At 33.5% G+C, this 21872-nt stretch overlaps 3 protein-coding genes across 3 annotated transcripts; 1 reads left to right on the top strand and 2 right to left on the bottom strand.

Moving 5' to 3' along the window:
* Position 1: 1 nt before the first annotated feature.
* On the bottom strand, positions 2-11119 carry LOC128986192 (muscle-specific protein 20-like). Its single transcript, XM_054406391.1, has 4 exons — positions 10981-11119; positions 6817-7022; positions 5601-5721; positions 2-401 (listed from the first exon to the last, which is right to left on the bottom strand). Exons 1-4 carry the CDS (start codon positions 11008-11010, stop codon positions 210-212), a joined length of 549 nt encoding a protein of 182 aa, XP_054262366.1. The 5' UTR covers positions 11011-11119; the 3' UTR covers positions 2-209.
* A 1682-nt stretch (positions 11120-12801) lies between these two features.
* Positions 12802-18899, bottom strand: LOC128986190 (muscle-specific protein 20-like). The gene is made up of 4 exons (XM_054406390.1): positions 18742-18899; positions 15971-16182; positions 15035-15155; positions 12802-13174 (listed from the first exon to the last, which is right to left on the bottom strand). Exons 1-4 carry the CDS (start codon positions 18769-18771, stop codon positions 12983-12985), a joined length of 555 nt encoding a protein of 184 aa, XP_054262365.1. The 5' UTR covers positions 18772-18899; the 3' UTR covers positions 12802-12982.
* Positions 18900-21329: 2430 nt separating this feature from the next.
* LOC128984719 (uncharacterized) lies at positions 21330-21872 on the top strand. The gene has a single exon (XM_054404060.1). The coding sequence runs from the start codon at positions 21330-21332 to the stop codon at positions 21870-21872; it is 543 nt and encodes a 180-aa protein (XP_054260035.1).

Here is a 21872-nt window from a genome sequence, read left to right as displayed (position 1 = left end):
GTGTAGTTTTAAAATATATTTATATAAAGTAAACGTTCAGCTGTTTTGAACTTGATCAACATTTCACTTCCGTATGTGGTATTGCAGTCGCACCAGAGAATTCTCCTTAGGAAAGACTAGATATGGAATCACAAAGTAAAAAGTTCTAAAAAAATATCTTGAAGGTTAAACATGAAAAAGTGTAAAAAAAGAGGATGGAAGAAGGTTGTTCACTTTCCCAAGATGATTTTTCTGCCGGCACCGATATTTTGTCCTGCCTGAGAAGCTCCCTTGTTCTGACCAGCCTGGAGACCGATGATGGTTTGTCCAGCCTTGAGTTGCTCTTCGCTAAAGTCACGTTTGCACTCCTCGGAAGGCTTGGGTCCCAACCATGGTCCAGGAAACTCGGGGTGATTGTATGTCTGAAAACATCATTACAATTCTAAGTAATTTTATACAAGAATAATATCATCTTTTGCTCATGTATGAGAAAATGTTCTGGAAATGTTATCAATGTTCAACATCTTCATGGTTTTTCAAGAATGTATTAAGTTTGTGAGTGAAAAAATCAAAATGTTACAAAAATTGTATTTTGTCACTTCAATATTTTGTTTGATCCTCCTGAATGGTAAAATTGTAAAATATCTAATTACTCAGGAACGATTAACAGCGTCCGAGTAACATCATTAATGACATCTGTCCTTTTTTGGTTGAGCAGCTGAGAAATAAAATAAAATAAGTAGGTCAACTACAAACATTAATAAAAGAATCGGAAAATGTCTGTATTACGCTCAAACTCTGATAAAAAATTAAGCTCATTCCACGTCCTACGGTCAGTTATTAGGTGTTGCTAAGAGGTTTTACTTTAAACTCACCTGATTCAGCAACTTTTGTCAGTTAATTGCTTCGGAAATACTGAGCATATAAGTTATTTCCTGTAATTATAAACTTTTAGACCCTAAGCTGACAATAATTAATGGCTTAATAAAAGACCAAATCACTTACAGAGTAAACGACAACATGCATATAACATGATCTGAACATTTAAATCAGTATTTCTTCTTGAGGGAGGTAGGCTAGTTACGCCTCACTACTGTTGGAGTTACAACATCATCCAATTTACTTATTACCTGTTTTATAAAATCATATGTTATATATCTAGTTTTGTTATGATAAAAAAGTAAATAAAAGTTATTATTGTGTGAGTGTTATTAAAGAATAGTTGATTCAATTTTAACAGATTATGAGACTCAATTAAGTGAGGAATATGGAAAGAAATATGAGTAATCACATTGAACTTTTGAACAGAAATAATTATGACACATGGAAAATGCAGATAGAAGCAATTTTAGTTAAAAATGATTTGCTTGGGTATGTGTTAGGAACCATTAAAAGGCCTCTAGAAGAAGGTGAAAGAATGACTGCTTGGCTAATCACTGATGCAAAGGCAAAGGCAGATATAATCCTCTCTATCAGCCCAAGCGAATTAAAGCAAGTGAAAGGATGTAACACTTCAGCAGAGATATGGGAAAAATTAAAAGGCATTTATGATTCCAGTGGACCAGCAAGGAAAGCCTTTTTGTTGAAGAAGCTAATTTTGGCAAAACTGACACCTGATTATGATGTCAGAGATTACATGAATATGTTTTTTGATGTAGTGGACAAATTAAAAGGAATGGAAATCGATATTAATGAGGATCTTTTGACAATTATTCTTTTGTATTCCCTGTCAGATGAATTTGAAAACTTTAGAATTGCTATTGAAACTAGAGATGCACTGCCTTCTCCTGAAACTTTAAAAATAAAAATTGTAGAAGAGTGGGAAGCGAGAAAAGAACATGGTAAGAAAGAGAGTAGTGAAGCCCTGCTAGGAAAATTTCAAAACAAAGTTAGATTTCAACCAGGAAGATTTTCAAAAGACTCTTATAGAAATAGAACGGAATCAGTTGATTTTCCGTTTCGATGCTTTATTTGTAAAGCGATCGGGCATAAAGCAAAATTTTGTCCCAAAGCAAATAAAGATCAACAAAACGTAGCGATTGCTAAACTAGAAGAAGTAGGACTTAATTCTTCTGTACAAGATGACAGTTATTTTGGAAACTTGTCAATGAAAGATATACAGTGGTGTTTGGACAGTGGATGCACTTCACATATGACTCATGTGAACAGTAAATTTACCAAGTACAAGCCTGCAAATGGAAGAAGTATATCTCTTGCCAACAATTCATCGACTGATGCAAGAGGGGTTGGAACAGTTAATATGACCATTTTAAATGGGAGTACAAATCTAAGCGTTAATTTGTATGACACTTTGTATGTACCAGAACTTCGAACAAACCTGATGTCTGTAGCTAAAATTACTGACCATGGGTATCAAGTTTTGTTTAAAAAAGATGCTGCTTTGATAATAGATCAGAATGGACAGACAAAGATCCATGCGAATAGGTTAAATGGACTTTATTACGTACAAGAGAGTAGTGAAGAAATGAATATAAGCTGTGAAAAATCAAGTCTATTGTCTTGGCACCAACATTTTGGACACTTGAACTTTAGAGACTTGAAAAGAATAATCAATTTAAATATGGTTAAAGGTATTAAAGTGAACACAAAAGAGCTTATTCCACAATGTGAGGTGTGTATTCAAGGAAAATTTACAAAAAGACCCTTTCCTAAAAGTGAAAGAACATCTGAAGTGTTGGACATTAGCCTATTCACTCTGACATCTGTGGACCAATGAAAACTGAGTCACACGGAAAATCTCAATATTTCATTACTTTTATTGATGATAGCTCAAGATGGGTTGAAGTTTACTTTTTGAAGAAGAAAAGTGATGCATTAGATTCTTTCAAAAAGTACAAGAACAAAGTAGAAAATTTTACTGGAAGAAAAATTAAATATCTTCAAACAGACAATGGAGGAGAGTATGTTAACAGAGAGTTCGATGGATTTTTGAATTGTAATGGTATTCAGAGAAGATTAACATGTAGCGGAACGCCTCAACAAAACGGAGTGGCTGAACGGATGAATCGTACATTAAACGACATGGCAAGATGTTTGCTCATTGAAGCAAATCTTCCTCAAACGTTTTGGGCAGAGGCAGTTGCAACAGCAGCTCATGTTAGGAATAGATGCCCATCAGATGCAATTGATGGTGTATTACCATATCATAGATGGTATAGGAAAATTCCAAATGTTTCATATCTAAAAAAGTTTGGTTGTAAAGGTTTTATCCTAGACAAGACAAATGACAAGTTTCAATCAAGAGCAAAAGAAGGGATATTTGTTGGTTACTCAGATGTATCAAAGGGCTGGAGGATGTGGTTACCCGAAGATAGGAAAATCATTACAACTCGAGATGTAGTTTTTGACACATCTTCCTTTCCACATGTCGATGCAAATCATACTAATTCGAGCTTTAGGGTATTGCCTGTAGACAGTTTACTCCAAAGACATGAAAAGGTCGAAGAAAATCAAAGAAGTGTTCAAGTTGATCAACCAAAAGGTACTGATGAGAAAAATGTACTTGATGATAGGCAAACATCAACAAATGAAACTAAAGAACATATGTCAAATGAAATGGAAGAGATTGAACATGACGAGCCATATATGATTGATGGGGATAATAATGGAGATGATCATCAGAACAATGATATTAACTTGAAAGTAAGAAAATCTGAAAGAAAAACAAAAGGTGTTCCTCCTAACAGACTATCATTAATAGCTCAAGGAAATGTGATTGAACCAAAATCTTGGAAACAATTGGAGAAATTGTCTGAACCTGAGAAAAAACAATGGGTTGTAGCAGCTCAAGAAGAAATGGAAGCCTTATTAAAAAATGATACATGGGAACTTGTAGATTTACCTCCACAGAAAACAGCAGTTGGATGTAAATGGATATTTAAAGCAAAGTATGGAGATGACGGTATGGTTGAGCGCTATAAGGCACGTTTAGTAGCCAAAGGTTACTCACAGAAATATGGAGAAGACTATGATGAAATATTTGCTCCTGTTGTTAACTCAACAACAGTAAGAATTTTACTAACCATAGCAGCGACAAAAGATCTGACTGTGCATCATTTTGATGTAAAAACAGCCTTTTTAAATGGAAAGTTAGAAGAAGAAATATATATGCAACAGGCCGAAGGTTTTGTGAAATCTGATAATGAAGATAAAGTTTATAAATTGAAGAAATCAATTTATGGGCTAAAACAAGCAGCTCGGGCCTGGAATGAAACACTGAATACAACAATGATGAGCATGGGATTTGAAAAAAGCAATTCTGACCCTTGTTTATATACGAGTAATACTGATGGAAATTATACATATGTAGTGGTTCATGTTGATGACATTTTGTGTGTTGGATCAATTGAAAATGTCAAGAAAACATTTCAAAAACTGACACAATGCTTTGAAATGAAAGACTTAGGAGTTGTTCACAACTACTTAGGAGTTGAAATTGATAAGATGGATGGAGACTTTTACATTCACCAAAGAAGAAAAATAAATAAAGTCATAATTGAACATGGACTGGAAAACAGTAAACCAGCAAGAACACCAATGGAAGTTGGATTTATCAACTCAACAGCTATGTCACCAGATCTACCAGATAACAAAATGTACAGGAAGGCAATAGGATCACTTCTTTATCTTGCAGTGACATCAAGACCGGATATTTTGTCAGCTGTTGGAATTCTAGCTAGAAGAGTTGAAAAACCCACCCAAAGTGATTGGAATGCTGTAAAGCGAATAATAAGATATCTGAAAAGTACCATTGACAAGAAATTAAAATTAGGGGTGGAAAAAGAATTGAAATTGTCATGCTATGTAGATGCTGATTGGGGGGGTGATTTAGCAGATAGAAAATCAATCAGCGGAATGATGTACAAGTTAGGAAACAGCACTATAAACTGGATTAGCAAAAAACAGACCAATGTCACTCTTTCTTCAACAGAAGCTGAATTCATGGCCGCAAGCTTAGCCACTCAAGAAGTAGTGTGGTTAAGACTATTGTTGAAAGATATGGGCTTCCCCCAAGAAAATCCTACAGTAATATTTGAAGACAATCAGAGCTGTATCAAGTTTATTGAAAATGAAAAGATAAGTGCTAGAATAAAACATTTAGATATTCGAAAACATTACGTCCGAGAAATGATAAGTAAGAACGAAGTATTTCTGGAATACTGTCCAAGTGAAAATAATCAAGCGGACCTTTTAACAAAGCCACTTCTAGGGCAAGTGTTTAAAAGATCACTCTTTTACCTAGGACTTTACTAGGCATGATGTTGAGAGGGTGTGTTGGAGTTACAACATCATCCAATTTACTTATTACCTGTTTTATAAAATCATATGTTATATATCTAGTTTTGTTATGATAAAAAAGTAAATAAAAGTTATTATTGTGTGAGTGTTATTAAAGAATAGTTGATTCAATTTTAACAACTACTTTAACCTTTTAGTCTTTTGTAGCACCCCTACACTCAGTCCATAAGCCTTGGAAAATTTTACAGCTGTTGGACACCCATTTTAGCAAATTTTCCATTAAAGGTAAAAAACCATTTGTTGTTTCCTTTCGTCTCATTTAAGACTAACAGTAATTGAAAGTTAAAATCCGTTTCACTCACTGTTCTTCCAAGAGCAAACAATGTGGTGGTTACTTGTCCAATGTCTTTCTTCTCCCATAAGTCTACGGTTTGGAACACATCAATGTCCGGAACTCCGTATTCCTTCAGGGCCTTCTGGAAACTGAAATAAGACTGCAATGTAATGATGCAGAAAAATAGATTGCTACAACAGTGGATTTGTTCGGTAAGAATGGGAAGCAGTGTTTTAGAAGCTCTTGAAAATACAATAGTCATCAGAAACAAAGTTGTCATATATTTAATTCTACAATTTTGCAACCAAGCTAATCTGAAAGGCTACTTATTTCAAACTTTAGTAACTTTTACGTAAGATTAATAATTATCAAAGTTTGAAAAACTAAGGGAGAGAAAAGAACTTTTACTGAAACAAACTCTCTGAAAGACTAATTCTACTGCATTCTGAGAATCAATTGTGTTTTTAGGCGTCAACCATGTCGTCATTCGTAAATTGGTCATTCATAAATGGTTGTGTTGCTAGCCTAGTGGTTAGCGTCTCGGACTTCGGTTCGGGAGGGACGGGTTCAATCCCCGGCACATCCACTAAACATTTACCTCTCGTAACTCTCTCGCGAAATGCCACTGGCGTTGAAAGAAAAAAAAAGAAAGAAAGGAAAGGAAAGGAAAAAAAATTGCTGTCAGAGACCTTTTAGTTCAGCCTAGCTGCTGAGGAAGCCTATTCACAGTAAGGGTAAAACATCAGGCAGCAATTTATATCAGCAGTTGACGCCAAAAACCTCAATGGATTCTCGTGACACTGACTGCTAAAACCTAGACATGAAGATCAACTCTGTTCTATTTGAGTTACAAAATAGGCTATAACTGGTCAATAGATGGGATACCTACTTCAGTGCCAAAATTTCAATGATTTAACAAATGTATGTCTTCTGAGAGTGGACAAAATTCTCAAGTGTTTTTAAAGATTCGAATGTGGTAGGTCAGAGGAAACAGCTGATCACCTGCTCTTGGGATGTGAAGAGATTTCTGAGGTAAAAATGACAACTCTTGGTGACCTGGTAAGAGGTAGTGAAATACCCAAAGAGGAATTTATTGACAGACTAGATGCATTTATCAGGTACTTGAATGTCTTTCAATAAAACAACTTATTGGGGTGCGCAATAATTCAACACATTCGGATGAAGTGCTTTGTGGCTTCAGTCTGCTCCTGCAAGATAAGATAAGATAATTTAAGATCACTTACTTGTTGATGTTCTCCATCATCTTGAACTGTCCTCCCGTGGAGTTGATCTTGGGGATGGATCCAGGAACGAGTTTGTTCATCACTTGACACAGGACTTGTCCATCCCGGATGACATCTTCCAGAGGTCCGGAGAACTTTTGTCCGAGAACTGCCTGGATCCACTCCAAAGCCTGGACCTCCCTCTCGGGGTCACGCTTGCCAGCAATCTGCAAAAGTTGGCTGATAAGCAAGATTGTTAGCTGAGGGGCTATAGGGCTTGCTTGAAAACTAGAAGGTTGCTAACAATTCTAAGGAAGGTCAGTGCCAGAAGCTATCATTCCAAAATGAATCCAGCTGTTTTTTATCGTTGTGTTCAGGCCCGCGTTTTGCATGTGCCACACTATGGACCTGGGACATTTCGCCCCCTTCCCTTTCTTGTGGGGGAATGTTTCTTCTTCTTGCAACCCCAACAAACCTAAAACGTACCAATTTACTAAAGTGGCCATAATTTTGTTATGGTTATAACATTCATCACTAATATTGTACATATTTTGGCATTGTTTTGAATTGCAGTTTAAAAAATTATTCTGACTTAATAATTTCTTCTTTGTTTTGATGATGACTTAACAAACTTAACGTCCCTTCTCAGATGCCTCCATTTTACAATTGAGTACCCCCATTACATAGATAAAACATCAACTGTAGTATTTAGTCTTAGAGAAATTCCTGAGATGCCAAATGAAAATCTGCATCCAAAGTTTTTGGGACTAACTTTTGATACTACTCTAAATTGGCAATATCATGTTCATTTGGTAAAGGCAAGGCTTAGTTCGAGTATATTTGCTATGAAATGTTTGTGTGGTGAATTGAATCAGAATTCTTTAATACAGGCTTATTATGGACTATTTCATAGCCATTTAAGGTATGGTTTGATTGTTTGGGGATCTTCTCCTCATGCAAATGAAGTTTTTATTATGCAAAAAAAAGTTCTTAGAGTCATTGCTGGTGTAAATATGTGTCATAGTTGTAAAAATCTATTCAAGGAGTTTAAAATTTTGACTTTGTTTTCTTTATTTATACAACAATGTCTACTTTATATTAGAGCCAATATTCATGTATTAGACTGTAGAAAAGATGTGCACAGTTATAATACTCGTTTTTGTAATAACATTAATTTGCCAAAAGTAAGACTAGCCAAGACAGATAAAAGACCAATGATGATTGCAATTAAGTTGTACAATAAGTTACCATTAGATATAAGACTGCTTAGTGATAAGGATTTTAAAATTAAATTAAATTATTTTCTATGTAAAAGATCATTTTATTCTATAGAAGAGTATATGTCAAGACAATGGACTGTTAAGGACTTCTGTTGAATATTATTTATTTATAAAATTGACGTGCCAATGTATTTGCATGAAATATTTTCTGGCTGAATAAAGTTCTTATTCTTATTCTTATTCTTATCATACATCTTTCAACCCTTTAACTAATTATTATTAGTTAAATTATTATTTAACTAAATTTTATACTATAAAAATACCAATGAAACTTGGTATTTGACTATAAATCAAATATGAATAGGAAAATTCAAAAAGTCAACATCAGAAAAATGGAACTAGCATTTTCAAGGACTTTGATATATGTATGTAACAAAATTCTGATATTTGTCCCTACTTCAAATGTTAAGTTAAAAATAACCTCAAACAAAATGATTTTACACATTAAAACTGGTAAACTAATTGAGATCAAGTAAAGTGTTCCAAGACAAAGAAATTCAAATTTAACTGATTCTGACCGACTAAAATAAACCCAAGAGAAGTGATGAATGCAAACTTATAAATAACACAGTCGTTGCAAGAAAATAAATTGCCCATTTGACAGTTTTAGACCAACCCATATCTCAAAATGTATTCTATTAATAGAGTCTTTTCTTTCCAAAGTAAATATATATTTTTTAGATTTAAATTTGTCAGGTATAGCTGTGTAGTTATGGAGCTCACTTTAAAACCAGAAGTTTGCTGGTTTGTTCCTGACAAAAGTAAAAAGATTTGGATCAAAACTGAACTCAGCTGTCCTTTATCATTTACAGGGTGGCTGAAAAGTAACTTGTACACCCTTCAACTTTTTAAACTATTTGAGATATTTGAATTCGGTTTGCAACAACCTTCTTAGATATGAGGGGGCTGCAATTATGATATTTAATTTTTTAAATGTTACACTTATGTCACTTTCCTTAGGGCTAAGGAGTAGTTCAACGTTTTCAAGCAGGAAGTATAGTCAACCACTAATAACAAATGGCAACCAAAAATTACATTTAATAACCAGCTAAAACAGCATTGTATTGTGGTGGCAAAAATGATTATTAAAACTTTCAATTTGTTGGGAAACATTTTCTCTAGTTCAGGTCATTACTAATAACTGTATTGTTAGGGTCAGAGAATACTGATAAATGCAACTATGGGGAGTTGGACATTTTCCTGGCACTGTTTACTTTTAGGGTGAATCATTTTAAGTCACCATGATTTTTTTTGTATTCCGATTTTAATTTTGTTTATATCAATAATTGTTTTGTTTCATCAAAATTATATGAAAATCTACTATAATTGCCATTTAAAAATGGTGAGCTAACACCTACCCCTAAGGGTTAAATAAAAGAAGGTTCCCTCATATAGAAGGTTGCTGCGAACCAGTTTCAAATATATCAAATGGTTAAAAAGTTAAAGGGTGTGCAAGTAACTTTTCAGCCACCCTGTGTATGAATGTTCGAAACAGCTGGTGTAACAAAGCTTCATAGATAATCGAATTTGAGATCGATCTCAATCCGTTCTAAACTCACCTTGCATTTATAATATTCAGTTTAAAATATTTTTACAATGCACTGCTCTTTTAAAAGTCATTGACTGATTAAGTGATTATTTATAATTTTATTGATTTATTTCTGCCAAGTATTCCTATACTAAATTAATCTCACATGTCATTTTCATTATCTTAGAATTTAACTCATTTCGTTAATAAAAGCACTTGCTGCTAATTTTGTGCTCCTTATTCCTTAATGATTTAAGGTAGACATATCAAACTTATGATCAGTCAAAATCTGATCAGACCAACATAAATAGACTTCTTTTATTTGAGGGTCAATTTATTAATTTGTGCTTTACTGTTTGGTTATATAGCTAGAGTATGAGTTATTGTTTATGATTATATCGTTCTATTTGGTTAAACGAGGTTTTAAATTACTGAAATAATAAGAAACAAATTGTAAACAAAACACAACCTCTACGGTGCACCGGATGGAACTAACAATAAAATTGTCTTCAGTTGATCCATAAGGATGAGAAATCTACTAAGGGAGTATGTTTTATCTATGTCTGTACTAACACATGTATTGGGGTTCCAAGTTCCAAGTGGACCAAATAAAAGTAGGCCTAAGTCATGATTTTAAAAAATATTCTTATACAAAAATAGCTTATTCCCTATATGGGAAATTCGCTAAAAGGCAGCTCTTATTCTGGGGCTGCTTGGGTACCCCTTGTGTAAAATGAAGTACCGGTACCTTTTATAGAAAAATCGTAGGCAAAGAATTTTTATTTGGAAAAAAACAGTAGTTATGAGATCAAATATTTTTACATTAAATTATATACAAAGACAAGCATAAAGTTTACGATTCAAGTTTGGAGCTTTCTAATAAGTGATTTTTCATCATGTTTTCAGCACTTAAGTTTTTTTTTATCATCATTATGTCGTGTGACACAATTTGTTAAATTTTTCAGCATATTATTATTTTCAAATAACTATTTACACAAACTATAATGAATTTCTAAAAAAATAATTTTTATTTATATTGCCTACTTTAGTTCGTAGATTATTATTTTCCTAGTGAACCACCGCTTTCATTCTGTGGGAGGCTGAATAACTGTTCTCAAGTCTTACTTGAAAATAAAACATTTCTAAAGAAATGTATATTTTTTAAACCTTAGATTTTATAAAAATCATAACAAGACGTGGCATTAGATTACACCACTAAAATTTTATCATTAACATCGTTTTTGTTGAAACTAAAATTTGAAAATCTCTCCTTCATAAAGATTAAAAACTATTGATTAATTGGTTAACAAATATTTTCTAAAATATGCGCAACAAATTTTATATTTTTTAAACTAAAAATATGATAAAGTTTGTTACCTTGGCTTGGACAGCTCGTGCGAGAGACATTCTGGAAGAGAAGTTGATCACAAACTACTCAAGTTTCACTAAGTGTGAGCTTTTATCCTCCAGCAGAAATAGACCGTCCCACTACATGTCAGTCATCACAAGTGCATTCTGGGGGAACTATCCAGCAGTGGTGACAGTGTTCCTCGGATATTTGGATAAATATTCATTGTTGCGACTCCTTTTGTTTTTTAAGATATGTAGATTATGTACACATTTTATAAGTTACAGTTTTAAATACTTGGAGAATAGTAACTGTAAACCTATCTTTGCTAAAGAAACAGCTGATCGTCAGTAACAAAGCTACACAGATCATCTGACTCCATTCTACACTCAACTTATCCAACTTAACTTGGTACGTACACAAATTATGTGGCCTTAGTGAACTGATAAAGTATGATTGTAGTTTTTAAGCAATCAAGAGTATGTAAGTAATTAAAAATATTTACTACAAAGTTTTATTGCGCAATAAAAAACTCTTTACAATAACAATTTTATTCATCGTGTTGAAATAACTTAAAACAAGATACGATTAAAGAACAATTAACATGAATGAAAACAAAACAGAGTTTACAAAACAATAGAATCAGGTTGACAATCATCAATGGATGTTGCAGAAGAATTTGGCGAAGGGACAAACGCAAACAACACTTCTGTGGTAACGATGCAGACGACATCGAGATCAAGATCTTGCCGCTAATTACGCGCCACTTTGTGTTTTTTGGCAACTCGCCATCTGATGTACTGAAGGTTTTATTGACTTGTCGGTGAGTACTTCTACTAATTAATTTGCTAATTTCTTTATAATACAAACAACATAACCATTTTACAGAAACTTGAAGTTACACTCTTGTAAGATTTTTAAGAACAATTCTTAAGTTAAATGTTATAATTGTATTATAATAATGTTATAAAATAAATTAAAATTAAAAAAATAACATGGGTTGCCATGCTGGTGACGAAATAACAACGAAATATAATCAAATCAAATCAAATGAAAGAAATTCCAATCACATGTTTTATTTACTGCGTGGGATGAAAATAGGGATGTCTGTACATAACATATTTTTGGTCGAGTTTTCAACCACTGGACGACCTTTAGTTTATTTAAACAAATTAATTATCAGTCATCTTGAACTAGGAATTTAAATATTGATCATTTTACTAGTTGTATTCCAAATATTAATTGATATTTTCTATGAATTATATTGCATCTCTTTGATGTTTTACAGTAAAAAATTGTTAATTTTCCCCAATAAGAAGGACATTTCTTCTTTTAATTTAAAACACTTATTTAACATAAGTTTAAGCAACAGTTTTACATATTTTCCTTTGGAATTTCAAGAATATATTTTGAAACCAAGTAAATTATTTTAATGATTGTTCTAAGAACAATCATTAAAATAATTTTTCAATGACATTGTATTTAATGTTTTTCACTAGAACAGATTATTCTGTCTAGCATTGTTCCCGGACATAATACAAAAGTACTAATTCATTGTTTATAACATTTTTTGGGAACCATAAGTAATTAAAAGCAATGTTTGGTATGTCTAAAAGGATTTTTTTAGTTCAACCATACTACCACTGGTTTACGATCATTTATATTTAAAAATTGTCTATCACAATCAATATGTATTTCCTGTTAATTAAATTCTGACTATATACTAAAAACCCTCATCCTCCATGATATAGCAAACTGGTCCAAGGACGAGAATAAATATACTAACTCTTGAAAACATACAGACATGTGTACTTTTAAAAACAAACAAAACCTGGTAAAAAATCACAAAATTCAAAAAGTGAAATCGTTTTATTGACTCGTAAAAAATACATTTACAGTCTCCGTCTTCGTTACCTCGTTAAAACCATCTCACATTAACGACCAAAGTTTGTCTATACAAAAATAAACATCGAAGCTTCTGTAGGGATTAAACAGTGAGTATAAAAATATATATAAAAAGTATAAAGTTTTTCACTTTCCTAAGATGATTTTTCTGCCGGCGCCCATGTTCTGACCAGCCTGAGACGCTCCCTTGTTCTGTCCTGCTTGGAGGCCGATGATGGTCTGTCCTGCCTTGAGTTGGTCCTCGGTGAAGTTCCTCTTGTGTTCCTCAGAAGGCTTGGGTCCCAACCATGGTCCGGGCCACTCAGGATGGGTGTAGGTCTGCGGTAAGAAAAACAAGAGTGAGTGAATCAGTTGTGAAGTTTTCATTTTGTGAAAGACACACCTGGTGAAGTGGTTGAGTGCAGGACTTATGTTCTGCTCGCGATCTAATCCTACAGACCTTTATTTGTTATACGACTACCACTGTAATTTGCATGTAACGACACCGGTACACAATCCCAGTTATGATGTACACTACAGATAATGCTATTAGGGATTGTTTTAGCAAGGGATTTTAGTTTGCACTTGATTTTTCTCATTTTAGCTATACACTGGTTGAAACCAGTACTGCTTACATCAGTAACATAATATAACTAGTGCTAAAAATTCTAAAATTTTACAAATCAGAACTGAACATGGAGGTCCAAGAATATGTGCTAGCAATTTTAAAAGCGATGAAAAAATTACAAATCATTTTACCACTATAAGACACTTTCTAGACCCCCTTCTTAACTGGTCATTATTCCATTACCCCCAGCCCCTGGCCCCCTGATGGAAAAATTAGATGGATGCCCATGTAACTGAAATATACCCTCTCCATCACGATTCATATGCTTAAAATACATTTATTTTTAGTTTAAAAATTCATATTTTTCTTTGTACCCTTTGATTTGTTAATCCCCAAAATGTTCCCCCTCAAAAATGAATAATAAGCTACGGTTTATGTACTTGGACCTATTGTCCTCCACTTCCCACAAATCACTCCGGTCCTTTCTAACCGACCCAAAAAATCTAATTAAGAGCTTTTTCATTTTCTAATTCCCTCGCACCATAAAATAAGAAACTGAGTAGAACAAAAAACATTGAAGCAATATGCAGCATAATTATTTGTTTGGGAATTTCTTTTATGAATACGTTTGAAGCTTAAAAAAAAATTCTGTACATACTCACTACACATTCAGTTTTCATTAAGGGTACCGGTATGTAGGAAAAATTGCATATCAACAATACTGGAAACATAAGATATATTGTCATGAGAGTTGCTTAGACTGTATGACCTTTGTGATGAGGTGCTAAAGTACATTTTACTGATTTGTGTATTGGTACCTTTATGGTTTCTACTAAAGATGGATTAGTGCAGTATTTTAACTGAATGATTTTGATTTTTTTGTGCTTGTATATGCCTTATCTATGTCTAATGAGATAATGAGAGCCTTATTAAAACATTTTTTGTGAAAGAAGTCCAAATATGTTTTGTGGGTGTGCCAAAAATCAAGCCCCCTCCTGCATTGAAGTACGAAACACTAACCACTAGGTTTGCAACACCCATTATTGTCCGTATAGCCGCAATCAGGAAAAAGGGCAAAAAAGCGAAAAAGAAAAGAATCACGTCGCTGGTTATGATATTTTTAGGACAGCTAATATCATTGAAACTGCCATTTGAAATACATAGCTTTACGAATATCTATTGGATTCTGAAGTAGACACCTGATCTATATGAACCACCTTTCACATTTTTTAAAATAAAAAAATGAACATTGTTATGTGATTGTGTGATCCAATCACAGAAAGCACTAGTGTCTTCAATTTTATTTTATACTTTAATTTTGGTTGCTAACTTAGTTTATGGGTCATAGCATTTGCTATAGCTCACAATAAGTTGTTCCATCAGTTTTACTTGGTAAAAAAGTATTCAAACAAAATCTGTAATTTACACCAGCACAATATTTTTGACTCGCTCTACAGTAAATTTTGATCAAAACTTAATATGGGGTTGGTATGTCTAGTTGTATTAATAGTCAAAGCTTTTTAAGATACTACTGAATTGTGAACACGGAATGGAGTGTACAGATATCCTTGTGTTTCTCAATTCAAGCCCTACACTGACTATACTATACAAAGTTCAGTTTCAGTACTCACCGTCCTGCCGAGGGCGCACAGTGTTGTCGTGACCTGGGCAATGTCCTTCTTGTTGTACAGGTCTACAGTCTGGAATACATCAAGGTCTGGCACTCCGTAAGCCTTGATTGCCTTCTGGAAGCTGTAACACCACAAGTGAAAATGATGAAGAAAAAAGTATGTTGAAAAAAAGTTGTTTGTCAAAAGTTAGAATATATCTATAGGTTGAGCTAAGACTAAAATGATCATCATCATTATTTTAAAGCCAGCTAAGTGTGCATATTTTTTTAGTGAAGAATGAAATTATATGATACGTTGGTTTTGTTACAGACTAAGATCAGCAGATTTTTTCTTATAAGTTGTTCAAAGGTTTATTGCGGACATTTTCCATCACGATTGTAAAAAACAATACTCAATGTTTCGGGATCTGGAATCTGATCCTGTCCTCAGGTGAAAAGACTTAACTAACACATTTCAACTAACAATACACAAACTACTAACTATAACTTAGGTTGGGCGTTTGTGTATTGTTAGTTGTAATGTGTTAGTCCTTTTCACCTGAGGGCGGGATCAGATTCCATATTGAACGTTGTGTATTGTTTTTTACAATCGTGATGGAAAATGTCCGCAATCAACCTTTGAACAACATTAACTCACCATCACCAACAATGAACTTCAAACAAAGGACTTTTTTATGTTCCAATCAGCAAAACATTCTGACAATAATGATAAGTGTATTATACCTGTACTAAGTAATGATGTTGGGACAAGGACATAATACTGCGTGTTTAAACGTGAATACAATGTGCAGAAGTGAGACACCTTTGAAGATTTGTTACTGACTAAAAAACTTTATGTTTAAGCCATTTATTTAAAAATTCCAATGATTGAGAAGTATTTCGGAACTCTAGACTACTAAGGAAGTTTCCATAACTTATTTCAACTAGAAACACCCACTTGTTAATGTTCTCCATCAGTTTGAAGTCTCCTCCGCTGGTGTTGATCTTCTTGATTGATCCTGGAACGAGTTTGTTCATGACTTCACACAGTACAACGCCATCTCGCAGAATGTCCTCGTAGGCTTCTCCTGCCGGGAACTTACGGCCCAGAACTGCCTCGATCCATTCCAGAGCTTCTCTCTCCTGCTCTGCGTCTCGCTTGCCAGCAATCTGTAAAGGTTCAACCCTTAATGATCACTGCTGATTGGTTGATAAAAATTGTTATCCTACCACACGCCATGAGCAAGTAAGCTGAAGTTAACTTTTGACAGTGCAAGAAAATCCTCATCTTTCCTAAAATCAGTAGCTCTGCTTTTGTGGTCGTTATATTATATTCATTATCTTTGTTATCGTGACTGCTCTTATATTCGTTATTGCAAGTTATATAAATTGTGATTGTAATTATTAATGACCAGTGGCAGGGATGCTTTAATAAATGGACTGGGTGATGGGCTCAGGCCCAGGGGCGCAAGAGGTATTAGGTTTGTTGGGGGAGCAAGAAAGAGAAACATTCCTCCTCGAGGTAGGTGGAGAGGGGCACAATTATCTCTTTAGCTCATAGCAGTACATCACATGCAAACCACGGGTCTGCAGTATTATAAAAGTCCACGTATGTTATCCTAGGTGTACAAGGCTTTAATAATCCGATATTTATTTTTAGTAAAATTCTTTATGCTTAAAAAGAAGCTTAGAAGTTTTTCAATTCAAGTTTTAGAAATGCTATAGTAAAAAGTATTATTCATTGAGCAATTTATTATTGTTCTTTTGTTAAATTTATCAAAAGACATAAGCTTAGAAGTGTCATTTTATAAAACTTAGACTAAAGATACATCAGAAATTGGAAAGCTTATTGAACCTCTATTCAAAGATAGACGGAATCTTTTAAAGAGATAATGCATTCCTAATGAATCTTATGTACACCATTTTTTATTACTTCCTTTATAATATTATTTTAAAATGAAATAAGTAAGATAGAAAGAATAAAAAATATAAATACCCCCGCCGCAGCAAACCTGCAGACTAAGCGAATTTCCATTTGCCTGATTGGATTTACACTAAAATGTCTCATTAAAAATATCACATTTATTCCCTATTTAAATAGAATAAGTTTAACACATACTTAGGTTTGCTGCAACAGGGACAGTAAAAGTGTTTTTTTATGTAAAATGTTAATAGTTAGTAAGAAATTAAAACATTTTCCAAATTTGGGCAAAATATGTTAATAAACAAGCAAACTACAACAGTTTACTTATCCTCCATAAGAATAACATGGGAATTTTAAATTAACAATTTCTCCGTAACCATTAGGCGCATTATAACGCTTCATTATACTAAATTATTTGTTTTTTTAAGCTCTACAAAATAGTTTGGAAAGAAATTACAAAATTTTATGTTTTTTGGGTCAAAAATTGGAAAAACCCATTTTTACCCCATAAAAGCCCCCATAAACCCATGTTCCGATCATGCTGGTTCGCGAACTCGTTCGAATAAACGTAGGTTTACACGTTTGTACCAAATTTCATCAAAATCGGATCATTTTTGCTCGAGTTATCGCGCTAACGGGCACATATATATATATAAATATATATATATATATATATATATGAATTTGAACGGATGGTGTTTTTGGCCTCTAGGGACCTCAAAACAAAAAAAAAATCGGTCCCGGGTCCAGGTCTTTCCATGAGTACTACGGTAATAGCTTATTCCCTATATGGGAAATTCGCGAAAAAAACTAATATAATTTAATTGTTTGTTTTCTTTAAGGTATAAGCGAAGCACGCCAAAAATATTTTGATATCCTCTTATTATCAACTGATTGATTAACAGTAAGTTTACATAGTTTATGGCTAAGTAAGTATTAAGTGTTTCTATATTTCTTTCCCATTATCTCAAGCCCAATAATTTTATTGTATTTGTTTGGTCAGATTAGTTAAGTGCATGACTATTGGATACTGAAGTAGACATCCTATCTATATGGGCCAGCTGTCGCCAATTCTTAATGAAAAAATAACATAGTTGTGTGAGCTAGTCAGTCACAGAAAGCGCTAGTGTCAATTTTTTTTTTTAAATAAAAGCTAGAAATAAATATAAATTATAAACCAAACATTAGAAGTTATTTCCACAAAAACATATGCGTGTGGGAAAGAAATTATCATTGTTACTCACTACTTTGCAGAAAATCACTTGAGTTAAAAGGAAAAAAATATACATCTTTAACTTATAACTTGATTACCGGTAAACAAAAGAAAATGAACACAAAATTGTGTTGCTGCATGAAAAACACAAACCAAGTAAAAAAGACTTATGTAATTTAATTTAAGTTGAATTTAACTATATTTAATCAGTACTTAAATGAAATTTTAAAAAATTACGTTGACTTAAGGAGTTCATATTAGATGTAATGCTAATAAGTATGTGTAACGTGATACTAATAAGTATGTTATGTAATAGTTATAAATCTACTTATCTTCATCCAAAGAAAACAAAATTCGTTTATATTGATTCAACTTAGATTATGTACTTGGATTCGATAACCACTACTGCAGCACTATCACTTAACAAATTAGGGGAAGGTAACAGAAAAGTACTAAATGTGCATACTAAATAAAACACAACAATATTAAAACAAGTAAATAATGGGCATTAATTTCTAAGCCATACTATATCAAATGCATTAAACTCATAACGATATAAAATTGCTTAGTAATCATCTAAATCAATTCCTACCTTAAGTTGCACTGCTCTCTCCAGGGACATGGTTACTCCTTGGTAGTTGGTAACAGTATTAACGGTAACGAGTTCACTACTAAAGTACCGCCTCCAAGGGAATTCCCTCCTTTTATCTCAATCAAAAATAGCGGCCCCCGCCCCCCTCCATCCCTCCATGTCTATAGACAATATGATAGACTCAGTCTGGTTTTGCCACGGCCGCTCACGTGGGCTTGACATAAGGGGAACATCGCTAAATTTTTGTCTGGTTTTAATTATTTGTTATTTTAAGTGTTAGACTCACAAATATCATACAAATAATAATATCCATTCTATAATGAATACATGAACAGGTTTTTTTTGTTATATTTTAGTGGAAACAGCTGTTTTTATTGTGGTTAAGTATGACAGAAGCAACTGGAAGTCAAGGAGATCAGCTGTCATTTTCCTGTCGTTGAAAATATGTCTGCTGGTTTTGAAGGCAAAAAAGAGAAAATAGTCCCGGTTAATAAAATAATCAGTATTAGTACATATTGGATTTGTTTTTGTTTATCATTGTGTTACATTGTACATTTTACAAGAAAAAATACTCTTTATCAATACTTACTAATTGAAAATTTAAAAAAATCACTAGTTAGTATGAGCTTGAAAGTCTTAATATATATTGGGAGATTATATAATTTTCGAAACATCCAACATCAAAAGACCAAAACAGGCCAAATATTTCAATTTGAATACATTTGTAACCATTTTTTGTACTGTAAAACATGTTGGAATTTATTTATAATCTTGTTCCTCATTGCCTTCTTGGTACTAAGTTAGAAGCAGCTGTCATGTGTTAATTATATGCCATGTGATTGCTATGTTTATTAATTTGTTGTAAATAAACATCACTTCAACTATGGACTTTAGAAACCATACTGTGTAGTCATTTTACTCCTATTATTATAAAGGAAAATCAATTATAAACAAGTGGTTATGGGCCCAGTTTCACTTTTACTGTAACATGTTCTCTGTGGCCTATTTTGAACAGTTTAATTTTTGAAGAGAAGTGTTTAAGAAATATTATACAGTAGGACCTCAATATCTCGAATCTGAAGGGGATATGATAAAAATTCGAGTTATCAAGTTTTTCAAGTTAGTGAGGTTCGAGTTATGAAGGTGCCATACAAAAAAGTTCGAGATACTGAGGTGTTTGGGCCTGACAGTGATGTAACGTTGCGGCCTTTATAACTCGACTTTTACATCCTAAACCTTTATAAATCGAACTCAAACTGTATTTATACGTACTGAAGAGTAACTGTGGAAGCAAAATAAAACAATTTTAATGCACATAAAGTACTTTATTTATTATTGGGCAATAAGTTTGGAAATAAGTTTCATAAAGTACATACGTAAAAAACCTGTTGAATTAACAAAGAAAAATTATTTTAAATACTGAACAAAACACAAAACAATACAAATTCTAAACAAAATACAAGTTTAACTTTTCAAAATGTAGTTAAGTAGGCCTACTGAATCTAAACTCGACTTTTACATCCTAAACCTTTATAATGTAAATCGAACTCAAACTGTATTTACCCACGTATTGAAGAGTAACTGTGGAAGCAAAATAAAACAATTTTAATGCACATAGAGTACTTTATTTATTATTGGGCAATAAGTTTGGAAATAAGTTTGATAAAGTACATACGTAAAAAACCTGTTGAATAACAAAGACAAATTATTTTAAATACAGGTACTGAACAAAACACAAAACAATACGAATTCTAAACAAAATACTGTACAAGTTTAACTTTTCAAAATGTAGTTAAGTAGGCCTACTGAACCTACTTTGGCAAAACGGGATGAAAGAAATCTTCAATTCTTGCTTGTTTACCTTTTATGTTTACGGCACTGTTTCAACCACGTTAAAACACATTCGTCCACGTCTTTAAACTCACCGCTTTTACATCTCTTCTTATTGGTTAGTCCACCTTCAGCCTCATACTTTTCCCGGTTTTTCATAATTGTTGATAAAGTGTTAGGCGGAATTCCGAACTCCTTAGCGATTTCACTTTTTTTCTTTAATCCTTCGTCAACTGCCTTAATAACTCTTCTTTTTTCATCGTGTGTCAACGTTTTGCACTTACGCTTAACCGACGACATGACGTCCGACGCGCACAAAATTATCTCAACAACTGGCAGACTACAGTACGTATCCAAACAGACACAGGAAGCAACCACCGGAAGTTGGATTTTCACGTCTCGACAGGAATCAAAACACTACTGACTTGCACTGTAAGGCAAAACTTCGAATTATTGAGGCGCATTCGTGCGAACTTCGACTTATAAAGGTAAACTTCGAGTTACTGAGGCTCGACGACGGGAAAATTCGACTTATAGAGGTGGAATATTACCGTTCAAAAGTTGTTAAAAATCGACTTATTGAGGTTGTGTATTTAGAAACTTCGACTTATAAAGGTACTTTTAACATTATGATTAATGTGGATTTCAAGGGGATTTAAAAAAAATCGAGATATTGAGGAATTCGAGATATTAAGGTTCGAGTAATTGAGGTTCTACTGTAGTAAATTTCATTGGATGAACACTTATTAATTACTATGATGGGAGACAAAAAAGTTATATACTCCACATCAGCCCCTGGAATTTCTAAGTTGAAAGAGTCAGCCAACTATGCCAGTTGGAAATTTGACATGAAGATGGCTCTAAAGTATGAGGGATTGTGGAATTGCATTGAACCACGAAATAATAACACAGAGACGACACCACTAACTGTTGATCCAGACAAAGATGAGAGGGCACATGCCAAGATTGCCATGCACCTGGAGGCAGCTCCAAAACTACATATCAGGACGGCCATATCAGCGAAGGAAGCATGGGACATTTTAGCAAAGCAGTATGAAGTCAAGAGCACAAACAGGAGAATATTTCTGCTGGACCAGCTTTTAGATTTGAAGTTGGAAGTATGCAACAGCATGAGTGAGTATATTTCTAAATTTCTTGATCTCAATGCTCAACTTGCTGACATAGAGAAACCCGTAGACGATGAAATGAAGGCGTGTCTACTTCTAAGAGGTTTGCCTGAGTCTTACAGGGCATTTAGGATGGCAGTCGAGAGTACAGATAAAGTAGAATACCTATGGTAA

Source organism: Macrosteles quadrilineatus, unplaced genomic scaffold, assembly GCF_028750875.1.
Source record: "Macrosteles quadrilineatus isolate MER2022 unplaced genomic scaffold, UCM_ALF_1.0 Scaffold_2__2_contigs__length_208266976, whole genome shotgun sequence".
Classification (NCBI taxonomy): domain Eukaryota; kingdom Metazoa; phylum Arthropoda; class Insecta; order Hemiptera; family Cicadellidae; genus Macrosteles; species Macrosteles quadrilineatus.
This window is presented reverse-complemented; position numbering and strand designations above follow the sequence as displayed.

Coding starts and splice junctions, on each gene's coding strand:
- LOC128986192 (XM_054406391.1), bottom strand. CDS start 11,010: ATGTCTCTCGCACGAGCTGTCCAAGCCAAG. Junction 7,023..10,980: donor CACGAGCTGTCCAAGCCAAG/GTAACAAACTTT, acceptor CAACTTTTGCAG/ATTGCTGGCAAGCGTGACCC. Junction 402..5,600: donor TGTTTGCTCTTGGAAGAACA/GTGAGTGAAACG, acceptor TGATGTTTTCAG/ACATACAATCACCCCGAGTT.
- LOC128986190 (XM_054406390.1), bottom strand. CDS start 18,771: ATGTCCCTGGAGAGAGCAGTGCAACTTAAG. Junction 16,183..18,741: donor AGAGAGCAGTGCAACTTAAG/GTAGGAATTGAT, acceptor GAACCTTTACAG/ATTGCTGGCAAGCGAGACGC. Junction 15,156..15,970: donor CTGATGGAGAACATTAACAA/GTGGGTGTTTCT, acceptor GTGGTGTTACAG/CTTCCAGAAGGCAATCAAGG.
- LOC128984719 (XM_054404060.1), top strand. CDS start 21,330: ATGGGAGACAAAAAAGTTATATACTCCACATCAGCCCCTGGAATTTCT.